The following is a 22,571-nucleotide window of genomic DNA, read 5'->3' as shown; positions in this document are numbered from 1 at the left end:
AACATTTCTGAACTCTTTCTAAGTTGATTTCTGAATGAATCATAAGTTAATTTTTGAATTCCTGCATAGTATGTGATATCTCTGACAGAGGAATCCTCGTAACGTCTAGAAATAAAAAATTTTCCCCACAGACAACAGGGGAAGGGGCTATATGAGCTGAGCCGAATAAACCGGAACGGGTGAATGTTAATCGCTGTTTGTTTATGTGGTTGTCTGGGTGTGTGAATGATAAGTGTTGTTATAATTATTAGCAAAATCCATAGATTCAGGCTACCAGAGTCGAAATAAATGACTAACAAGAATAACAGGTAAAAAACATTACATTTATCTTCTCAGTGTACCCACGAAAATGACATTTTGACAGAAAATTTTTGCCAGATTACTACACTACTAAGGGTCAGTTGCACAGTCCCCAGTTGGCAGTTGCTTAAATTCTATTCTTGGAATAGCACAGAAAACATGTTGTATGAGCATGTAATAACATCTAACCGGAGAATAAACGCAGCATAGCTAAGCTGGTGATTCTGGAAAGTTAGTGAAGTTATCCCAGAGAATAAGTTTTGACAAGAAGCGATATTGACTCACTCAAGAAAGAAAATCGGGATCTGCGATCGAAGCCAACACTAAGTGAAGTGAGGCAAGACAAAAGTAATATATCGTCCAAGTGGGTAAAAGTGCCGTACAAAAATAGTGTTCCAACTACAAAAAGAACAACAAAGTCTGCTAAAACTGTCACATTTTCGGAGAAAAACAAATATCATGTTTTGCAAACAAGTGACTGTGATAACGACTCTCCAAATGATCGTGAACTTGAAAAAGACAGTGAACTGAAAATGAATAGCGTTTTTTCAAATAATGTCAACAACAAACACAGATCATCAGGGAAAAAGAGTAGTGTACTATTACTAACAGACAGTAATGGCAGGAATCTATCCAGCATGCTCCGTGAGAAAAATCGCGACATAGCAGTGACTAGTGTAGTGAAACCGGGAGCGGGATGTAAAAATGTTGTAGACATTAACTCTCAGACGAAATTAATGCAAGAAAATGACTTTATCGTCTGTATAATGGGTTCAAACGATGTGGCAAAAAATGAAGCAGAGGTTTGCGTGAAAACGCTACAGAATTTTTTACAAGCTAATAAATGCAGAAACACCATACTTGCCACACTTCCTCATAGGCATGATCTGATTTATAGTTCGTGTGTAAACAAAGAAATTCGGAAAACAAACATTAAAATAAGGAAACTGTGTTCTCAATACACTAAGTGCGATGTACTGGATATAAGCAAGCTACATGGAAATCTGCACACGAAGCATGGAATGCATTTGAACTATGATGGGAAAAGATTTGTTTGTTATCGTGTTAGTGAAATAATCAAAGAAAGACTTGTAAGGGATAGAACAATTTATCAGCTTCCTGAACATCCTTCCAACAGCGAGGAAAACAAAATAAACAAGAAAGAAGAACGAAAATACAACGCTGCTGACGTTCCTAATTTAAACTAGAGGTATGTGATGCTGTAAATATGATTCCCAATTACCAAATCGTGAATACGCCCGAACTAAAAATTTATCACCATAATGTGCAATCCCTGCGTAATAAGATCGATGAAATTAACGTTCTATTAACACATGAACTTAATGATATCTCAGTGTTATGCATTTCTGAGCACTGGCTTAACCCAGAATTAATCCAGAATACGAAAATAAACAAATTTGTCTTGGCTGCTTACTACTGCAGGAAAAACAGCAAACAGGGTGGGGTAGCAATTTACACAAAGGATAATGTAGATTTTATAACACTACCTGACTAAACTAGGGCAAATGTCGAAAAGGATTATGAAATTGCAGCTATAAAAATTACTCAGTTCAACCTGGTTATTGCTACAGTTTACCGATCACCGTCGAAAAGGATTATGAAATTGCAGCTATAAAAATTACTCAGTTCAACCTGGTTATTGCTACAGTTTACCGATCACCGTCGAAAAGGATTATGAAATTGCAGCTATAAAAATTACTCAGTTCAACCTGGTTATTGCTACAGTTTACCGATCACCGTCCGGGAATTTTGAACTTTTCTTAAACAAAATGGAGTCATTGCCAAATAAAGTAAATAAAATGGATTGTGAATTGATAATCTGTGGTGACTTCAATATTGACTTCCTCACGAATAGTGGAAATAGGGAGACCATTTTGAACCTTGCAACGTCCTACAATTTAAAGGCTGAAGTAAAAGCAGCTACCCGAGTATCAGAAACTTGTCAAACAGCTCTTGATCAGTTTCTAGTAAAGAAGAGTTTACACAACACCTCACTAAAAATTTTCAATGCAGGTTTTAGTGATCATCTTGCTCAAATATTAAGCATAAAAGTACAAGGCAGTATTATTAACAACATGTCTTTTAGAACAGCATATCGAAGCTATAATCAGCATAATGTGAACTACTTCAACAACTTATTACAGAAAGAAAAATGGCTAGGAGTGTACAAAATGAACGATATAAATGAAAAATTCGACGCTTTCATTGATACATTAACCCATTTCTTTGAACTTGCATTCCCACTGAAAACATTAACCATACGGGGAAACTCTAGAACAAACAGCTGGATCACAAAGGGAATAAGGGTTTCATGCCAGAAGAAAAGACTACTTCATGAAATATGTAACTCGAAAAATTCCTCACCTGTAGTACGCGCATACTATAAAAAATACTCCAAAATATTAAGAAAAGTAATAAAAGCAGCAAAAATAATGCATAATGATGAAATCATTTATAATTCAGCTAATAAATCAAAGGCTATGTGGAGTGTTATAAAAAAATAAAGTGGAGAATACAGACAACCCTGGAAAAATATAACACTATCACATAAAAATAAAAAAGTAACAAACCCTTTAGAAGTAGCTAACACATTTAACAACTTTTTCACAGGTGTTGCTGAAAATATGTTACAATCAAACTTTAAGAGCATCCAGGCAAATGAATATAAAATAAGTACATGTAGAGGATCAATGTACATCAGTTCTGTTTCACAAGATGAAGTAGCTAAAGCAATAAAAGGACTAAAAAATTCCAAATCGGCAGGTATTGATGGTATACCTGCAACAATGTTAAAGAAGAGCGCATCAAACCTAATTGAAGTACTCACACATTTATGCGACTGCTCACTTCAGGCAGGCACTTTCCCTGATGTGTTAAAAACATCAAAAGTTATTCCTGTATATAAAAAAGGGGATAAAGACAATGTAAATAACTACAGACCCATCACAATTTCCTCCTGCATCTCTTAAGTACTGGAAAAAGTTATGTATGAGAAACTTATGAAATTTATAAATAAAAACAGCATCCTATGTAATGAACAACATGGATTCAGAAATAAGAGGTCAACGACAACTGCTGTCTATGAGTGCATCAATTCCATCCTAAACCTGATGGACAAAAAACAGGAAACAATAGGAGTCTTTATTGACTTGTCAAAAGCTTTTGACATGGTGCACCATAAAATTCTGCTATCAAAGCTAGAAAGATATGGTATTCGAGGTCTGTCCAACAAGTGGATCAGTTCCTTCCTGACAAATCGTATGCAGGCAGTGTGCGTCAAGCACACAAATATTGAACTAAAAACTGTATCTAATCACTTATCTGACTATAAACAAATAAAATGTGGTGTACCCCAAGGATCCATATTGGGACCCCTTCTGTTTCTTCTGTACATAAATGATCTAAGCTTAAATATTGATGCACACAAATCAATCATATTTGCAGATGACACCACGATTCTACTAAAAGGAGACGACGATGAACAGTTACAGCAGACAGTAAACACGGTCACGAAACAACTTAGCAGCTGGGCACAGAGTAATCAGCTTGTAATAAACAGTAAGGAAACCGTTGCTCTAAAATTCCACAATGTTCCTAACAAGGACATGTTTATCCCATCAGTCTCTATCAATGACGAACCAGTTGGTAACAGTACTGAAACCAAATTCTTAGGACTTTGGCTGCAGAGTAACATCAGATGGAATAAGCATATTGAATGTCTCAATGCAGAACTGAGCAAAACATGTTATCTTCTTTGTTCATTAAAATCATGCTGTAGTGAGAAAACAGTATTGAATGCATATCATGCGTACTTTCATTCTCGTCTTAGATATGGGGTCACCTTCTGGGGAAACTCTAAAATAGCTAATAGCACTTTTAAACTACAAAAAAGGGCCATTAGAATCTTGTTTGGGTGCAAGCCTAGAGACTCTTGTAAACCCCTGTTTAAGAAATCTGGTATTCCCCCATTACCGTGTGTATACATTATGGAAACCCTTTTGTTCTTTAAATTAAATGTAATAGGCAAGGACCAGAGGCTACAAAAAAACTGTGATATACATGAGCACTTTACCAGACAAAACAGGAACTTACTATGACTCAAATCAGCACAGCACTGTGCCAAAAAGGTACTTTTCACATGGGAGTTAAGCTTTATAACAAACTTCCTGAAAACATAAAAGCTATCACTGAGGTCAATACATTTGGAAAATCTCTAAAGTCATATTTACAGCATCACTGCTTTTATTCCATTGAAGAATATTTAAATTTTTGAAATGTGTTATATAAATACTTGTGTGTAAAGTGTATTATTGTAAGCTTAAATATGTATGCCTTGAAATTACTTTCAGCCTGTATATTTATAACTTGACTTGTCCAATGTCTTATGCATAAGCTGCTATGTAGACAACAGGACCAATAAAATACAATCTACAATGGCAGGAATAGTTACAGAATTAGTGATGACAAGATTGTTTGTTAGAACAAGGAAGGAGAAGAAATAGGGACATCACACAAATCATATGGAAGAATATAATGATTGCAAATTTATACAAAAATTTCATGCTACTACTACTACTACTACTACTACCACGACCACTTTTTGATCTCATGCTTGAGAAACTGGAGTACATGAATGAAATGTGAAAACATTTCCTAACATAAAACTTTTTGCTTGTAGTAGGCCTAATAGGCATTTCATATTGGTACTTCGTGAATCATATTCTGTGATGTTATTTATGTAAATGAGGTAGATAAAAATGACCATTTGCGCCAAAACAGAAAGGCCTGTTTCGCAACATTAGAAAGGACTGTTTTGTTTTATCTAGACGACAGTGACAACATAAACATAATGAAATCAAGAAATCACATCAGTCTTGGGTAATGTTCACTTTAATAGCTTTTTCAGTATTACACAATGACATTTTGATATTTCATGTAGCAAAACATCTGACAAACTTTGATGAGATAATAGATTCTTTTGCATAAAGGAAAGCACACCTTGTAAAGTTGTAGCAAGATTAGAGAGACAAAAATGCTGAGAGATAAGGATTGAAGAAATGTGTACTGTCTTGCTTGTCTCTCGCCTTACTTAGTTTTTGTTTCCTATATTCAATTTTACCTCACACAAAAGAGAAAGTTACTAGCTAATGGGGAGGAAAAAAATGTAAATTTTCTGTAGAGTGTAGTATGTCAAACCAGCTGACTGGGAGCATGAGAGGCACCATAGGATCTCTTAATTTCCACTGTCCTGAATATATGTTCAATAGCTTCCATTACAAAATATACACTTTTGAATTCCACAGAGCGAAATACAGTGATGTGCGATAGAAGAATTCTGTGTGTGCTGCAAAATGAACATCTTTTTGAAAAACCTATTCTTTTTTAAAATTTTTGATGCTCTATCTCAAACGCTCGAAGAGGAGGGTGGACACCAGTATCAAGTTTTTGCCCCAGTTTGGAAATATCATAGATCCAGGGCTGAGTGGCAAGCAGCCTTTTTTACAAAACTACACTCTGGACTATAGCCTAATACATTCTCTCCTTTCTTGTTCTTCTTACATTTTTGTTCCACAGAACAGAGTTCATAGCCCTTGTTACAGCTTGTCCTTTATTAATAGTATCAGAGATTTCATCATTACTTGTGTGCCCTGTTTATTAAATAACACCCCAAGTGATTTTGTCTTTTCCAGACCTACCTCCATCAATCTCTAAATTATTTACTTTTTCCATTCCTGGTTAGGAACTCACACTTCTTCAATTTTATTATCAGACCAGCATTATTGTATTCCTCTTTAAGCTTTCTTATCATATCACTCAGATCATCTTCAACTTCTGCTAGCGCATCTAGCCACCTGCAAAATACACGCTAAGTATCTTGGTGTCCACTACTGTCACCGCTGAACCTGGCATTTCCTATGCTAAGTCCGCACAATTGCTCCTAGATACAGATTACAAAGGGTTGGTGACAGCCCATATCCTTGCTGCAGATCCTTATTCACCTCGAAGTCTTCTGTCGAACTATTTCTATCCTTACTCTTGCTGTGTTAATTTCATATACTTTCATGACAGCTTTTAGTAATCTATGAGCTAACTTTCTCTCTTTCAAGTTTTCCCACAGTTTGTTGGTGTGTATACTACCATATGCTATGTCTAGGTCAATCAAGGCAACATGCGTATCCAGTCCAATATTTGTGCATTTCTCACTTATTAGTTTCATTGTGAAGATGTCCTCAATTACTGACTTTCCTGCATGAAATTATTCTTGCTCTTCTTGCTGCTTGCGAGTTGTTTCTTTCTCTACCAGGTCTTTCAGTACCTTCGAGTACAGCCTGTCAAAGAAAGGGATCCAAGCCAATTTCTGATAATTATTTAGGTCATTACATGATCCTTTCTTACACATCAGGCTTTTGTTTTCACTCTAATGGAGCATCATCTCCATTCAATAATCTTTCGAACAGCCTCCTTAGCATCTCCGACAATTTCGGTGGCCCAAACTTCACCAGCTCTGGATATACTGAGCCACATCCTGGTGCCTTCTTAATCTTACAGTTCCTCACATCCTGTTGAAGAACATTTACATCTAAATGCCATAACTTCTGTTGCATCTTCACTTTTCTTTCTCTCTAAATTCTTTATATTCCACCACCTCATCACATTTTTTTAAATCCCTTGATTCTATGTCTCTTCTGCAATGTCAATTGCTGCTGCACTCTAAATTTATGTGTATAATTATGTCTATCAATCTCTTCAGCATTTAAACTGTTGTTATTTCTATTGTTGTGGATACTATTCTACACTCTTTTTCAATGTCGGACTCTATACAGAATGTAAAACCTATTGTAACAGAGATTATGCAACTCGTGTCACAATTAACACACAAAGAAAAGTCCAAAGACTTTCCGGTAAGTGGAAATTGTGCTAAGTGTTGATACATTAAGCAGTTTCTTAATAAAAATAAACACAGAATAAGATGTTGCTACAGTACACCATGCAGAAATCTATATCTAATAACTTACAGCCTGCTCACTGCCAACTGTCTTCTTGGATGGGAGATTAGGTGCAATGTGGCCAGGCACAACAGTATCCTCACCAGTTACAAGGTTGTTGCTGTCTTCTTGTTCTCGTTCCTGTTCTTGCTCATCTTCTAAAACAAGAGGTTCGGCAGTTTTTTCAAACAAACGCAAGACTCTATCTGATCCTGCACTCACAACCCACTGTCCATTTGCACTCACACTCAATGCCCAAGCCTCTCCATGATGAGCCTGTTTGAAAAGTAAATCACAGGTAGAGTTGCATACATGAAAACATACAGCATCTTTATATAGTCCTTAACATTGCTCGCTGAATTTCTGGATTTTACACAAGTTCTCTCAACATGTCATGCAAAATTGTAGTAGTCAAATAAATAATTTTTGTGTCAAATATACTTTCAGTGTCAGATGCTTTCCCCAAATACACATGCTTTGTAAATGAACAATTCACCAACAGCATACAATTCTGGACATGAAAATTTAAAAATTAATATTTTTATATACTGAATGAAACTGTAATCACATGCGGCATAAATGTCGAAATATGAAATAAAGTGATGACATGAAAATGTCGCTCTGATGCAAACCACTTCAAATACTAGAAGCAAAATATCAAAACTAAGCCCCCATATGAATTGGGGCACACAAAAATTCATAAAGCTAAATGATTTGTCCTCACAACGCTAAATGATTTGTTCCTCAGCAGAAAGTCACCACTGTGCAAGATTAGACAACAGGGTAAATCTAATCTATAGGGACACTGATTAGTAGGTGATTTCTGTTGGTAAAATACAAGAAAGTCCAGTTATCTACATAAAACAAGAAATACATATTTTCCACGATTTATGACAACAACTAAATCTATGAAATAAGTTGGTACATATGACACACACAAGATATGCAATATGAGGTGTGATCAAAAAGTAACGTGAATTTTTGTTTTTCTTTTTATTTATTCATCAACACCAACTCTGTCCTCTTCAAAGAAATATCCCTCAGATATATCTGCAGCAGCACTTTTCCCAAACTTGGAAGCTGTCCTGGAATTCACTTTTCATTATGATGTTCAACTCATTCAGTGATTCTGTTTTTAGGATGTCTTTTCAAAAAATTCTTGAACTCTGACCACAAAATTTTTCTGCGTTTACCTTTTATTTATTGTGCATGGTCTCCTAGCAAATACTCTCCTCTACAACAAATACACCGCTCCCAATGCCATTTCCACTTCTGGATGCAGTCTTGGTACGCCTCTTGCTGGATTGCGTGAAGTGCTGTCTGAGAAGTTTCTTTGATCTTGTCTACCATTGCAAATTTTCAACCTTTCAATAAGGTTATCAACTTTGGAAATTAAAAAAGTCTGCAGAGCCTAGGTCTGGTGAGTACAGAGGATGAGGCAGCACAGTAATTTCATTTTTTTGTGCAACAGTCACACATGACTCATGATCCGTGGGATGAACTTGGCAGCAACATGGTGCATTCCAAGACGCTGCATCAGAATTTCATGACATGATCCAACTGAAATGTTACATTCTTCTGCAATCTCTTGGGCAATCAGTCTTCGATTGGCATGCACAATTTTGTTGACATTCCTAACATGAGTGTCGTCAGTAGACATTGAAGGGCATCCTGAACAAGGGTAATCTTTAATTTCCATCCAGTCATTTTTAAACTGTGTGAACCATTCGTAACACAGAGGATGATTTAAGCACTCGTCAGCGTAGGCTTCCTGCATCATTTGGTGTGTCTGTCTAATGGTTTTCTTGAGCTTCATATCAAATTTGATGCAGATGTGTTGCTCCCCTAACTCTCCCATCTTGAAATTTGCAAACTGTGAACACAAAGTTCTACTCAATACAGCACTAAACAATAACTAATAGACATACAACAATGAAACTTCCGGCAATTACACATTAAACACAGTTGTGTGCACGGATGGTAATCATATTTCCCTCCAACATGCCGCAGGTGCCAAATTATGAACATTCTGGAATTTTTTGAATAGATCTCGTATCTCATCAATGGCAGCAAAACGACATCCTTTCATTATTCTCTTCAGCCTCAGGAGTAGAAAGAAGATGCAACGGGCCGCTTCCGGTGAATATGGTGTCTAAGACAACTTAGCAGTTTTGGTTTTTTCCAAAAATTCACGAACTAGCATTAAGGTGTGAGCAGCAGCATTACAGTGATGCAATTTCTGCAACTAGTTTTGTGACGATTCTAGTCGTTTTCTTCGGACTGCTTCACGTAAACAGCACTAACTGTCAGGTGTTGTTGTTGTGGTCTTCAGTCCTGAGACTGGTTTGATGCAGCTCTCCAAGCTACTCTATCCTCTGCAAGCTTCATCATCTCCCAGTACCTACTGCAGCCTACATCCTTCTGAATCTGCTTAGTGTATTCATCTCTTGGTCTCCCTCTTCGATTTTTACCCTCCACGCTGCCCTCCAATACTAAATTGGTGATCCCTCGATGCCTCAGGACATTTCCTACCAACCGATCCTTCTTCTAGCCAAGTTGTGCCACAAACTCCTCTTCTGCCCAATTCTATTCAATACCTCCTCATTAGTTATGTGATCTACCCATCTAATCTTCAGCATTCTTCTGAAGCACCACATTTTGAGAGCTTCTATTGTCTTCTTGTCCAAACTATTTATCGTCCATGTTTCACTTCCATACATGACTACGCTCCATACAAATACTTTCAAAAACGACTTGCTGAGACTCAAATCTATACTCAATGTTAACAAATTTCTCTTCTTCAGAAACACTTTCCTTGCCATTGCCAGTCTACATTTTATATCCTCTCTACTTCGACCATCAGCAGTTATTTTGCTACCCAAATAGCAAAACTCCTTTACTACCTTAAGTGTCTCATTTCCTAATCTAATTCCCTCAACATCACCCGACTTAATTCGACTACATTCCATTATCCTCGTTTTGCTTTTGTTGATGTTCATCTTATATCCTCCTTCCAAGACACTGTCCATTCCGTTCAGCTGCTCTTCCAGGTCCTTTGCTGTCTCCAACAGAATTAAAATGTCATTGGCGAACCTCAGAGTTTTTATTTCTTCTCCATGGATTTTAATACCTACGCCGAATTTTTCTTTTGTTTCCTTTACTGCTTGCTCAATATACAGATTGAATAACATCGGGGAGAGGCTACAACTTTGTGTCAATCCCTTGCCAACCGCTGCTTCCCTTTCATGCCCCTCGACTCTTATAACTGCCATCTGCTTTCTGTACAAATTGTAAATAGCCTTTCGCTCCCTGTATTTTACCCTTGCCACCTTCAGAATTTGAAAGAGAGATTTCCAGTCAACATTGTCAAAAGCTTTCTCTAAGTCTACAAATGCTAGAAACGTAGGTTTGCCTTTCCTTAATCTATTTTCTAAGATAAGTCGTAGGGTCAGTATAGCCTCACGTGTTCCAACATTTCTACGGAATCCAAACTGATCCACCCCGAGGTCGGCTTCTACCAGTTTTCCCATTCGTCTGTAAAGAATTTGCATTAGTGTTTTGCAGTTGTGACTTATTAAACTGATAGTTCAGTAATTTTCACATCTGTCAACACTTGCTTTCTTTGGGATTGGAATTATTATATTCTTCTTTAAGTCTGGGGGTATTTCGCCTGTCTCATACATCTTGCTCACCAAATGGTAAGGTTTTGTCAGGACTGGCTCTCCCAAGGCCATCAGTAGTTCCAATGGAATGTTGTCTACTCCCGGTGCCTTGTTTCAGCTCAGGTCTTTCAGTGCTCTGTCAAACTCTTCATGCAGTATAGTATCTCCCATTTCATCTTCATCTACATCATCTTCCATTTCCATAATATTATCCTCAAGAACATCGCTCTTGTATAGACAGTCAGTATACTCCTTCCACCTTTCTGCTTTCCCTGCTTTGCTTAGAACTGGTTTTCCATCTGAGCTCTTGATATTCATGCACCTTTTCTCCAAAGGTCTCTTTAATTTTCCTGTAGGCAGTATCTATCTTACCCCTAGTCATATATGCCTCTTCATCCTTACATTTGTCCTCTAGCCATATCTGCTTAGCCATTTTGCACTTCCTGTGAATCTCATTTTTGAGACATTTATATTCCTTTTTGCCTGCTTCATTTACCGCATTTTTGTATTTTCTCCTTCCATCAATTAAATTCAATATCTCTTCTATTAACCAAGGATTTCTACTAGCCCTCGTCTTTTTACCTACTTGATCCTTTGCTGCCTTCACTATTTCATCTCTCAAAGCTATCCATTCTTGTTCTACTGCATTTCTTTGCCTCATGCTTGTCAATCATTCCCTAATGCTCTCCCTGAAACTTTCTACAACATCATGTTCTGTCAGTTTATCCAGGTCCCATCTCCTTAAATTCCCACCTTTTTGCAGTTTCTTCAGTTTTAATCTACAGTTGATAACCAATAGAGGGTGGTCAGAGTCCACATCTGCCCCTGGAAATGTCTTACAATTTAAATCCTGGTTACTAAATCTCTGTCTTACCATTATATATTCTATCTGATACATTCTAGTATCTCCAGGATTCTTCGATGTATAAAACCTTCTTTTATGATTCTTGAACCAAGTGTTAGCTATCCAGCTTCCTCTTTCATTTCTTACTCCCAATCCATATTCACCTACTATGTTTCCTTCTCTCCCTTTTCCTACTCTCGAATTCCAGTCACCCATGACTATTAAATTTTTGTCTCCCTTCAATACCTGAATAATTTCTTTTATCTCATCATACGTTTCATCAATTTCTTCATCATCTGCAGAGCTAGTTGGCATATAAACTTGTACTACTGTGGTAGGCAAGGACTTCGTATCTAGCTTGGCTGCTATAATGCATTCACTATGCTGTTTGTAGTAGCTTACCTGCACTCCTATTTTTTTATTCATTATTAAACCTACTCCTGCATTACCCCTATTTGATTATGTATTTATAACCCTGTATTCACCTGACCAAAAGTCTTGCTCCTCCTACCACCAAACTTCACTACTTCCCGTTATATCTAACTTTAACCTATCCATTTCCCTTTTTAAATTTTCTAACATATGTGCCCGATTAAGGGTATCTGACATTCCGTGCTCCGATCCGTAGAATGCCAGTTTTCTTCCTCCTGATAACGATGTCCTCTTATTCTTCACTGAATAATTATTTATTATTCCATGAACTGGTTTTCAAACCTTTTCAGGTTCATCTTCAGATGATTTCTGGAAGTTACATCATTATTTCTAGCATAATTCTGGCTGCTGTCTCTGTGATAAGAAGATGGAACATGCTTTAATGTATCGCCATGACTATTGTTTATCTGTTGATATGGATGTAAATTTAGTTTTTTACTTATTGTGACAGTGTAGATGGCTTTTTTCATTAATGTGCATCTGTCTCTCATATTTATGACCAGTTGGTATATCACTTCACACACTTTTACACAATCTATACTCATTTACACTGTGACAACGAAACTATGCCGGCATCCAGACTGTGCTTTATAACTGCTGCTTGTAACAAAGATCCTGACAGAAAAATATGGCATTGGCCTACTTTACTCAGAGATGTAATTTATTCTTGTTTACATGTATTGGAGTCATTATAAGATCAAATATTTTAGTCAGACTGGCGATAACATCAGCGCACAAAATAAAATAAATAAATGAATGAATTACTACAAGAATGAACTTCAAGTGATCTGATGTCTTATTTCTATTCGTATATTAACGTATAATACAGTTAGTTTATGAGAAAATATTTTAATCAAGGTTCTCATTAAAATGAATTTCCAGGAATAAAATTATACACATTTATAGTATATTAGAACAAATAAGCCCTCGGTCACAAATATTAAGTCAAAATTGACCACGTTTCAATACTACTATGAGCGTTGTCTTCAGAATTAAACTAACTGTTCTAAAACACCTCCCCCCATGAACCATGGACCTTGCCGTTGGTGGGGAGGCTTGCGTGCCTCAGCGATACAGATAGCCGTACCGTAGGTGCAACCACAACGGAGGGGTATCTGTTGAGAGGCCAGACAAACGTGTGGTTCCTGAAGAGGGGCAGCAGCCTTTTCAGTAGTTGCAAGGGCAACAGTCTGGATGATTGACTGATCTGGCCTTGTAACAATAACCAAAACGGCCTTGCTGTGCTGGTACTGCGAACGGCTGAAAGCAAGGGGAAACCACAGCCGTAATTTTTCCCGAGGGCATGCAGCTTTACTGTATGATTACATGATGATGGCGTCCTCTTGGGTAAAATATTCCGGAGGTAAAATAGTCCCCCATTCGGATCTCCGGGCGGGGACTACTCAAGAGGATGTTGTTATCAGGAGAAAGAAAACTGGCGTTCTACAGATCGGAGCGTGGAATGTCAGATCCCTTAATCGGGCAGGTAGGTTAGAAAATTTAAAAAGGGTAATGGATAGGTTGAAGTTAGATATAGTGGGAATTAGTGAAGTTCGGTGGCAGGAGGAACAAGACTTCTGGTCAGGTGACTATAGGGTTATAAACACAAAATCAAATAGGGGTAATGCAGGAGTAGGTTTAATAATGAATAGGAAAATAGGAATGCGGGTAAGCTACTACAAACAGCATAGTGAACGCATTATTGTGGCCAAGATAGACACGAAGCCCACACCTACTACAGTAGTACAAGTTTATATGCCAACTAGCTCTGCAGATGACAAAGAAATTGAAGAAATGTATGATGAAATAAAAGAAATTATTCAGATTGTGAAGGGAGACGAAAATTTAATAGTCATGGGTGACTGGAATTCGAGTGTAGGAAAAGGGAGAGAAGGAAACATAGTAGGTGAATATGGATTGGGGGACAGAAATGAAAGAGGAAGCCGCCTGGTAGAATTTTGCACAGAGCACAACATAATCATAACTAACACTTGGTTTAAGAATCATGAAAGAAGGTTGTATACATGGAAGAACCCTGGAGATACTAAAAGGTATCAGATAGATTATATAATGGTAAGACAGAGATTTAGGAACCAGGTTTTAAATTGTAAGACATTTCCAGGGGCAGATGTGGACTCTGACCACAATCTATTGGTTATGACCTGTAGATTAAAACTGAAGAAACTGCAAAAAGGTGGGAATTTAAGGAGATGGGACCTGGATAAACCAAAAGAACCAGAGGTTGTACAGAGATTCAGGGAGAGCATAAGGGAGCAATTGACAGGAATGGGGGAAATAAATACAGTAGAAGAAGAATGGGTAGCTTTGAGGGATGAAGTAGTGAAGGCAGCAGAGGATCAAGTAGGTAAAAAGACGAGGGCTAATAGAAATCCTTGGGTAACAGAAGAAATATTGAATTTAATTGATGAAAGGAGAAAATATAAAAATGCAGTAAGTGAAACAGGCAAAAAGGAATACAAACGTCTCAAAAATGAGATCGATAGGAAGTGCAAAATGGCTAAGCAGGGATGGCTAGAGGACAAATGTAAGGATGTAGAGGCCTATCTCACTAGGGGTAAGATAGATACCGCCTACAGGAAAATTAAAGAGACCTTTGGAGATAAGAGAACGACTTGTATGAATGTCAAGAGCTCAGATGGAAACCCAGTTCTAAGCAAAGAAGGGAAAGCAGAAAGGCGGAAGGAGTATATAGAGGGTCTATACAAGGGCGATGTACTTGAGGACAATATTATGGAAATGGAAGAGGATGTAGATGAAGATGAAATGGGAGATACGATACTGCGTGAAGAGTTTGACAGAGCACTGAAAGACCTGAGTCGAAACAAGGCCCCCGGAGTAGACAATATTCCATTGGAACTACTGACGGCCGTGGGAGAGCCAGTCCTGACAAAACTCTACCATCTGTTGAGCAAGATGTATGAAACAGGCGAAATACCCTCAGACCTCAGTAAGAATATAATAATTCCAATCCCAAAGAAAGCAGGTGTTGACAGATGTGAAAATTACCGAACTATCAGCTTAATAAGTCACAGCTGCAAAATACTAACACGAATTCTTTACAGACGAATGGAAAAACTAGTAGAAGCCAACCTCGGGGAAGACCAGTTTGGATTCCGTAGAAACACTGGAACACGTGAGGCAATACTGACCTTACGACTTATCTTAGAAGAAAGATTAAGGAAAGGAAAACCTACGTTCCTAGCATTTGTAGACTTAGAGAAAGCTTTTGACAATGTTGGCTGGAATACTCTCTTTCAAATTCTAAAGGTGGCAGGGGTAAAATACAGGGAGCGAAAGGCTATTTACAATTTGTACAGAAACCAGATGGCAGTTATAAGAGTCGAGGGACATGAAAGGGAAGCAGTGGTTGGGAATGGAGTAAGACAGGGTTGTAGCCTCTCCCCGATGTTGTTCAATCTGTATATTGAGCAAGCAGTAAAGGAAACAAAAGAAAAATTCGGGGTAGGTATTAAAATTCATGGAGAAGAAATAAAAACTTTGAGGTTCGCCGATGACATTGTAATTCTGTCAGAGACAGCAAAGGACTTGGAAGAGCAGTTGAATGGAATGGACAGTGTCTTGAAAGGAGGATATAAGATGAACATCAACAAAAGCAAAACAAGGATAATGGAATGTAGTCGAATCAAGTCGGGTGATGCTGAGGGAATTAGATTAGGAAATGAGGCACTTAAAGTAGTAAAGGAGTTTTGCTATTTGGGGAGCAAAATAACTGATGATGGTCGAAGTAGAGAGGATATAAAATGTAGGCTGGCAATGGCAAGGAAGGCGTTTCTGAAGAAGAGAAATTTGTTAACATCCAGTATTGATTTAAGTGTCAGGAAGTCATTTCTGAAAGTATTCGTATGGAGTGTAGCCATGTATGGAAGTGAAACATGGACGATAAATAGTTTGGACAAGAAGAGAATAGAAGCTTTCGAAATGTGGTGCTACAGAAGAATGCTGAAGATTAGATGGGTAGATCACATAACTAATGAGGAAGTATTGAATAAGATTGGGGAGAAGAGAAGTTTGTGGCACAACTTGACCAGAAGAAGGGATCGGTTGGTAGGACATGTTCTGAGGCATCAAGGGATCACCAATTTAGTATTGGAGGGCAGCGTGGAGGGTAAAAATCGTAGAGGGAGACCAAGAGATGAATACACTGAGCAGATTCAGAAGGATGTAGGTTGCAGTAGGTACTGGGAGATGAAAAAGCTTGCACAGGATAGAGTAGCATGGAGAGCTGCATCAAACCAGTCTCAGGACTGAAGACCACAACAACAACAGTTCTAAAACAGCAACCCCTGTTCACTCAGGTATGAGCAGCCCTTAGCGGCTCGCCATCTTATTTTATTTACAACTTTTCATGACGTCGCCTTTCCTGCTTAGATTTTTTTAGAATGTGACTTGTAAGTACTGCATCTCTCTCCAGTCGGTACACACTTTAGTTTATTAATGTTTTATATACCTATTGTTTTTTAGAACAGTTAGTTTAATTCTGAAGATGACGCACATAGTGGCGTCAAAACCTGGTCAATTTTAACTTAATATTTGTGACCGAGGGCTTATTTGTTCTAATTTAATTCTGACACGGTCACTGAACCTTAGCAGCTATGTTCAAAGTTTTACATTTATAGTATTTGCAATGAGATACAGCTGTTCGTATGACCATGACCTTTATGTTTAAATTTGAAATTACAACAAACCTATAAATGAAGTGTTGACTTATTTCTGTTCTTACATTAACATGATCTGGAATATTAGTAAGAGTAGTTAGTGTTTATTTTAGCTAAAGGTAATATGTATAAAATTTACAGTATTTGTAATGGACTAAAGATGTTGGTATGACCATACAATTTATAAAAACCAAGAACATAAGTTCAAGTGAACTACTGACTTATTTCTGTTCTTACATTAACGTGATCTGGAATATTAGTAAAGACAGATTCTGTTTGTTTCAGCTAGAAGTAATATGTATAAAAGTACTGATTTATGTTAACAGTAGAAGGCTTTATCATTTAGATATATAGTAAAGGTTTTATTCTGTGGTAGGATATTTACATTGAGACCAGTGTAGTCAGGTTGTAAGGAGAGAGATGGGGGTGGGGGGTTGGGGAAGGAGGGGGGTTGCAGTGTATGGCTGGTTGAGTGTGTAGTGCCCCCAGAATTTTATGAAAGTCTGGAGCCATTTCGAACACGCGTTATTTTAAAGCAGGGCGTAAGGATGAGCATAGGATACTGCACCCATTTATTGCTTGTGCAGGTGAAACTGGAAGGGAGATAATTCATCGGCGCTGGCAAGTGTTCAGCACAACCTGCCAAGAATAATTAAATACGGCCCGGAAGCTCCGTGGCCGGCTGCAAAGAGTAATGTAGCTTTGTTATTGTTGAAAAACAAATGGAGCGACTCGAGATAGTGACTGTTTAGTAGACGTTGAACTGCTGTTGAGAGTATGTGGATTGGACATGGATAGTCAGCCACGATAAAAGCTTATGGATTAATTGTATTCAAAAATGTGTAATTAACTGATTCTGGGTGCCTGGTAATCTGTGGGCTTACGTCATAAAGTTTAGTTGTTTTTTTGTACAAAGTGGAAATAAATATGTTCTGGTGCATTGAATGATATTCCAAGAGTAGCATATTTTTTAAAGAAGAAGATAGAGAGAGCAAGAGAGTGAAAATTTCCACTTCCTAGCAGAAGACATAGGCGCTGCAAGAAAGCAGAACCAGAATTCTTCAACAAGTAAGTTCACGAAAACGCTTAAGCTGTATAGAGAGAGGTTAACATTACACCAGGCCACTGCAAGTGGTTACTCGTTTTGAGCTAGTAAGTCTTGAAAGTACTGAAGGAATTTTTTAGATCCCAAACCCAACTAAAAGATAAGCTGCTATACTACAAACACTATGTTGATGACACACACATTCTGTTCAATGGGATGGCAGAAGAAACAGAAAATCTAGCCAAAGAACTTAATAAATTACACCACAAAATTCAGTTCACAGTAGAACATTGATTTAACAATCTTAAATAAAAATTAAAAGCATAAATTTCAAATTTTCAGAAAGCCAACAACCATCAATATTATCATACACAAGTCCCCTTGCCATCCAGACCAACATGCAGGGTTCGCAGGAGAGCTTCTGTAAAGTTTGGAAGGTATGAGACGAGATACTGGTAGAAGTAAAGCTGTGAGGACGGGGCGTGAGTCGTGCTTGGCTAGTTCAGTTGGTAAAGCACTTGCCCGCGAAAGGCAAAGGCCCAAGTTCAAGTCTCGGTCCGGCACACAGTTTTAATCTGCCGGGAAGTTTCAAACCTGTGTTGGTTAGAACAACAACAATGCATCAACTTAACCATGAAATAAGTGTAACAAAAATAGGAAGTGTCTGTTAAATTTATTTGACAGACTGTGAACTGTGTGGTTAGGTTGTTACTGCTCATAGATGTTCAACAGCAAACTATTGTAGCAGTATGTGGATGTTTGCCTGCAAACTATTAGTGAGGCATATTGAAAGTTAAACAATAGGCACTGGCCATATAACTGCGTACTACTGGGGGTTGCGAACAGTGAAAGTAAAGAACTGTGAAACGCAACTATGCACCTGTCGGTGACATCATTTAAAGTAGTCTGTGTTGAACTTCACCCCCATTTTTCAGCTAGTACCACAATGCAGTACGTTGACACTGAGGACAATCAACGATGAAATAACGCCGTCGAATGTCACATATGGTGCCCCAGGTGAGGACTACTGTATGTGGACACAATAAACTAGGACTCACGAACTTTGACAGTGAACTCGAGCAGTTCACAGTGATTTAAATGGAGGAGATGTTACAGCCAGTCAGCACTGGGGTTGCATGGCCACAGTATGACAGCAGCCAATCAGCGACTGGGTTCTATGGGAGCAGTCATTGAGTACAGGAGCAGCCAATCAGCCGCAGGTGGGCACAGCCGACTGGAGATAAACAAGATGCCTCGCCGAGAGAATTACAACTTGCAACAGCCTTGCAGATGACGAATCAAGATGACAACCAAAGCAACAGCAACAGCACCAGCAGAAGAAGAGTGAATAAAGATAAGGTGATTCATAGCAAAAGCTGTTTTATATTAAGTGACATAAGTGGCGTGAGGTGATTCATAGCAAAAGCCGTTTTATATTAAGTGACATAAGTGGCGTTAATGAACACGACAGGGTGAAGGGACAACAGGTGACTGGTTCTGTAGATGACAGTGTTTATAAATCAGACATGAATGTATGATAAAAGCATCATCTACATTGCATGGTGATGTGAACGAAATGGACGAAAACAGGAATGAAGTGGGAGAGATCGTTAAGGTTAAGGATGAGGAATCTAGTAGCGAAAGTCAGTAAGGGCAAAAGTTTGTGGCAGACGGAAAAGTGGAAGCAACGTTAATGCACATTATGAGTAGTTTGAGTGGTATGTGTACAAAAGAAGACATTAATAGTATTAAAACTGACACGACTAACTTAAAAGATGAACTGAAGAAAGAAATTAAAAAGGAAATTAAGGGAGTTAGCTCTAGAATTAAAAAAGAAGGTTGAGGCAGCAGTTAAAGATTATGATGAAAAGATAAAGAGAGTAGAGCAGAATACTAATGAGAAATTAACATTAATGAGTAGTAAATCCGTAGCAGAGAGAGAGAAGCTTTGTGATGACTATAGGAGGAGGGTGGAGGCTTCCGAAAAACAATGTAAAGATGAAGTCAAAGTTGCCAGGAAATTTTGTGCTGAAAACAGGGTTGAACTTGAGAACCAAATCAATCAGATTACAAATGATTTTGAAACAGAGGTAAAAACCAAGTGTGCAGTAGTGGTAGAGGAAAAAGTGGTAAAATTAAATAAAAATGTAGATTCAAAATTGGCTGAAATAGAGAAAAAGATGGATGAGGTACAAATTCTAAAGCATAGAGAAGTAGACAGTGAGTCTGATTCTGACAGCAGTGGTAATAATGATAGCAGTGATGAATCCAGTAGTGATGGGGATGAGGTACTTGAATTTGTAATGGATAATGATGGCAATGTGTTAAGTAAAAAAAAGAACGAAGGGGAACAATTTTAGGCCTAATGAAGACTTCAGAGTTTGAAAGTGGTAATGAGGAAGAGAACCATGCTATGTCATTTGACTGTATGTGATAATTATTTTGGTAAGCAGACTGATAGTTTTTCTAGGGAAAAATTAATGAGGATTTTTTGTATGAAGATCACATGGTAAGTAAAAAGGAAGTGTGGCACTCTGTAATAACAGCAAGGGTACAAGGTATACATGTTAAGTGTGTACTGGATATAGTGATTTGAATGGCATTTCACAGCCATTTTTTGAATCTATTAAGAACACAGAGGGTATAGTAGTGATGCATGTTTCTGGAATAAAAATTATTGGTGCTACTGGTAAGCTATCAAAGAGTGTGAAGCGAGAGGTACTGTTAACTGTGGAGAGGGTAGGACAGCTGTTGGAGTGCAATTTGTTGGTGACAAAAAATCTCAACATTGATGTAATATTTTGGACTAATCCCTTGTGCAATTAGCAAGTAGGGGGTTCAACACTCTTGTGTTGGATTCATTATGTGTTGATAATGCTTACCCCAGCCGTCTGTCTCATTTTTTGTGTTTCCTGTGGTGGTCAAACTCTTCTGCTATCCTATTTGTAGTTTATAAGTGAATCACAAACATTTTGTCTTCGACTTTCATATGATTTTGTACAGCAGGATACTTTAGTATAGGAATATTTTAGAAAAGGTTTCTCCAGAGTTATCTATTTATATTATATTGTCTTAGTTATAAGTAATGGAATCATAAGAGGATGGAAGAAAGAAAATTGGTGCCATGGTTAAAGAATTTCTGTCAAAGAGTCAAGGTAATCAGAAACTGAAACGTGTTAGCATGTATGGGGGGGAGAAGGTGCAGGTTATCTAAAAACTATAATTAACATCTGAAGTAATCAGCACATTGGTGTAGCAGCAGAGGCAATATGTAGTAAAAACCATCTTAGATAAGAGATATTAATATTAATTGTAGTATAATAAAAGTGTTTGTGTTCAGTGCAATCAGTATATGGAGACAACTATCTACCCATAGAGGTGTGTCATGGTACAGCCTTTTCTAACATTAAGGAATTACAACTTTAAACATAGTTGCCTGGAGTAATGTGTGTGGAAAGAGTAAGCAAGCTTTGTATATATATCGCCCTTCAGGCTAGAATCTCAAGCAATTTGATAGAATACAGTGAAATAATAGTTTTTCTAAGTGATGATTTTGTCTGATCACTAATGACAGTTAAGTTTGCCTTAGCATAAGGATCTGTTCCTGTGGAGTGTTTTTCAGTAGAGTCAAGTTTGCATTGGATAAGCACAGAAGGTGTTTATTTATTAGATAATGAAACAATAATGAAATAATAAAATAATGAATAATGTTAGGGTCTTAATGGTTAGGGAGCCTGTCTCTGCAGCAGAGATATTTGTTGAGAATGCACTGCACTAGCTTATGAGGTAAGAAAGTTAAGTAAAATAATTGAGCTGACGGACATGATGAATGAAAAAGATAACTGTATACAAAGAAATGTGGTGTAACTATATTGGTGGTCAAATTTTTGAACTAGGCAACACTGGGTACTGTTTACATTGTGCAATTCATGACACTGCAGCTGGGAATGAGAATTTAACAAAAAGAGCAAAAATTTAGTGAGGTGCATCATTGGAGCTATACGTTACCTAAAAACTTCTATTTGTGTTCTGATGAATTATGTGCTTAAAGTGGTAATACTGGAGCGAAGAGCATTAAGTTTGCTGATTAACTGATAACTGTGGTGCTAGACTGGTGTGAATATTTCTGATTGGTCAAGTATTAGGTAACATTTTGTGATTTTGTGAGGATTTAATTTTCTGGTTGAATGAGAGTAGTGCTCATAGTTGAGTAGAGAAGTGGGGCAATGATGGTACAACTTCCATCCCTTAATTTTTGTTTGAATAATAATTAAGTTACGTGATTGTGACTCTATTCTTTTTTCATAATGTAATGATTAGTAAATCTATGCTACTGCACATATTAAGTTTATGCTATTTTGAAAACGGAAAAGAAACTCAAAATCTTTCAAGTTTAACCAGTTACAGAGTTACGACTTAGAGTAATGCTTTGTAGTGTAATGTGCACTTGATTTTAAAATTTTACTAGTCCACACCTTTCGTACTAGAGTCAATTTTAGTGCTAATTATTGTGATGTTATGATAGCTATGTAATGTATCTGTTTATGAAGTAATGACTATCATTTTTGTGTCAAACGTTTTTTT

The 22,571-nt window shown here is 37.5% G+C and overlaps 1 protein-coding gene across 1 annotated transcript in view; it reads right to left on the bottom strand.

The window, feature by feature from the left end:
* The window catches only part of LOC124787912 (WD repeat-containing protein 3), a 144,460-nt gene that overhangs the window by 26,154 nt on the left and 95,735 nt on the right, over nt 1-22,571 (bottom strand). The window contains exon 12 of the mRNA XM_047254898.1: nt 7,338-7,583. Within this exon, the coding sequence (XP_047110854.1) occupies nt 7,338-7,583 (246 nt within the window). The remainder of the gene's footprint in view (nt 1-7,337; nt 7,584-22,571) is intronic.

This window comes from Schistocerca piceifrons, chromosome 3, assembly GCF_021461385.2.
Source record: "Schistocerca piceifrons isolate TAMUIC-IGC-003096 chromosome 3, iqSchPice1.1, whole genome shotgun sequence".
NCBI lineage: Eukaryota > Metazoa > Arthropoda > Insecta > Orthoptera > Acrididae > Schistocerca > Schistocerca piceifrons.
Note: the sequence above shows the minus strand (reverse complement) of the source record. Positions and strands in the feature narration are given on the sequence as shown.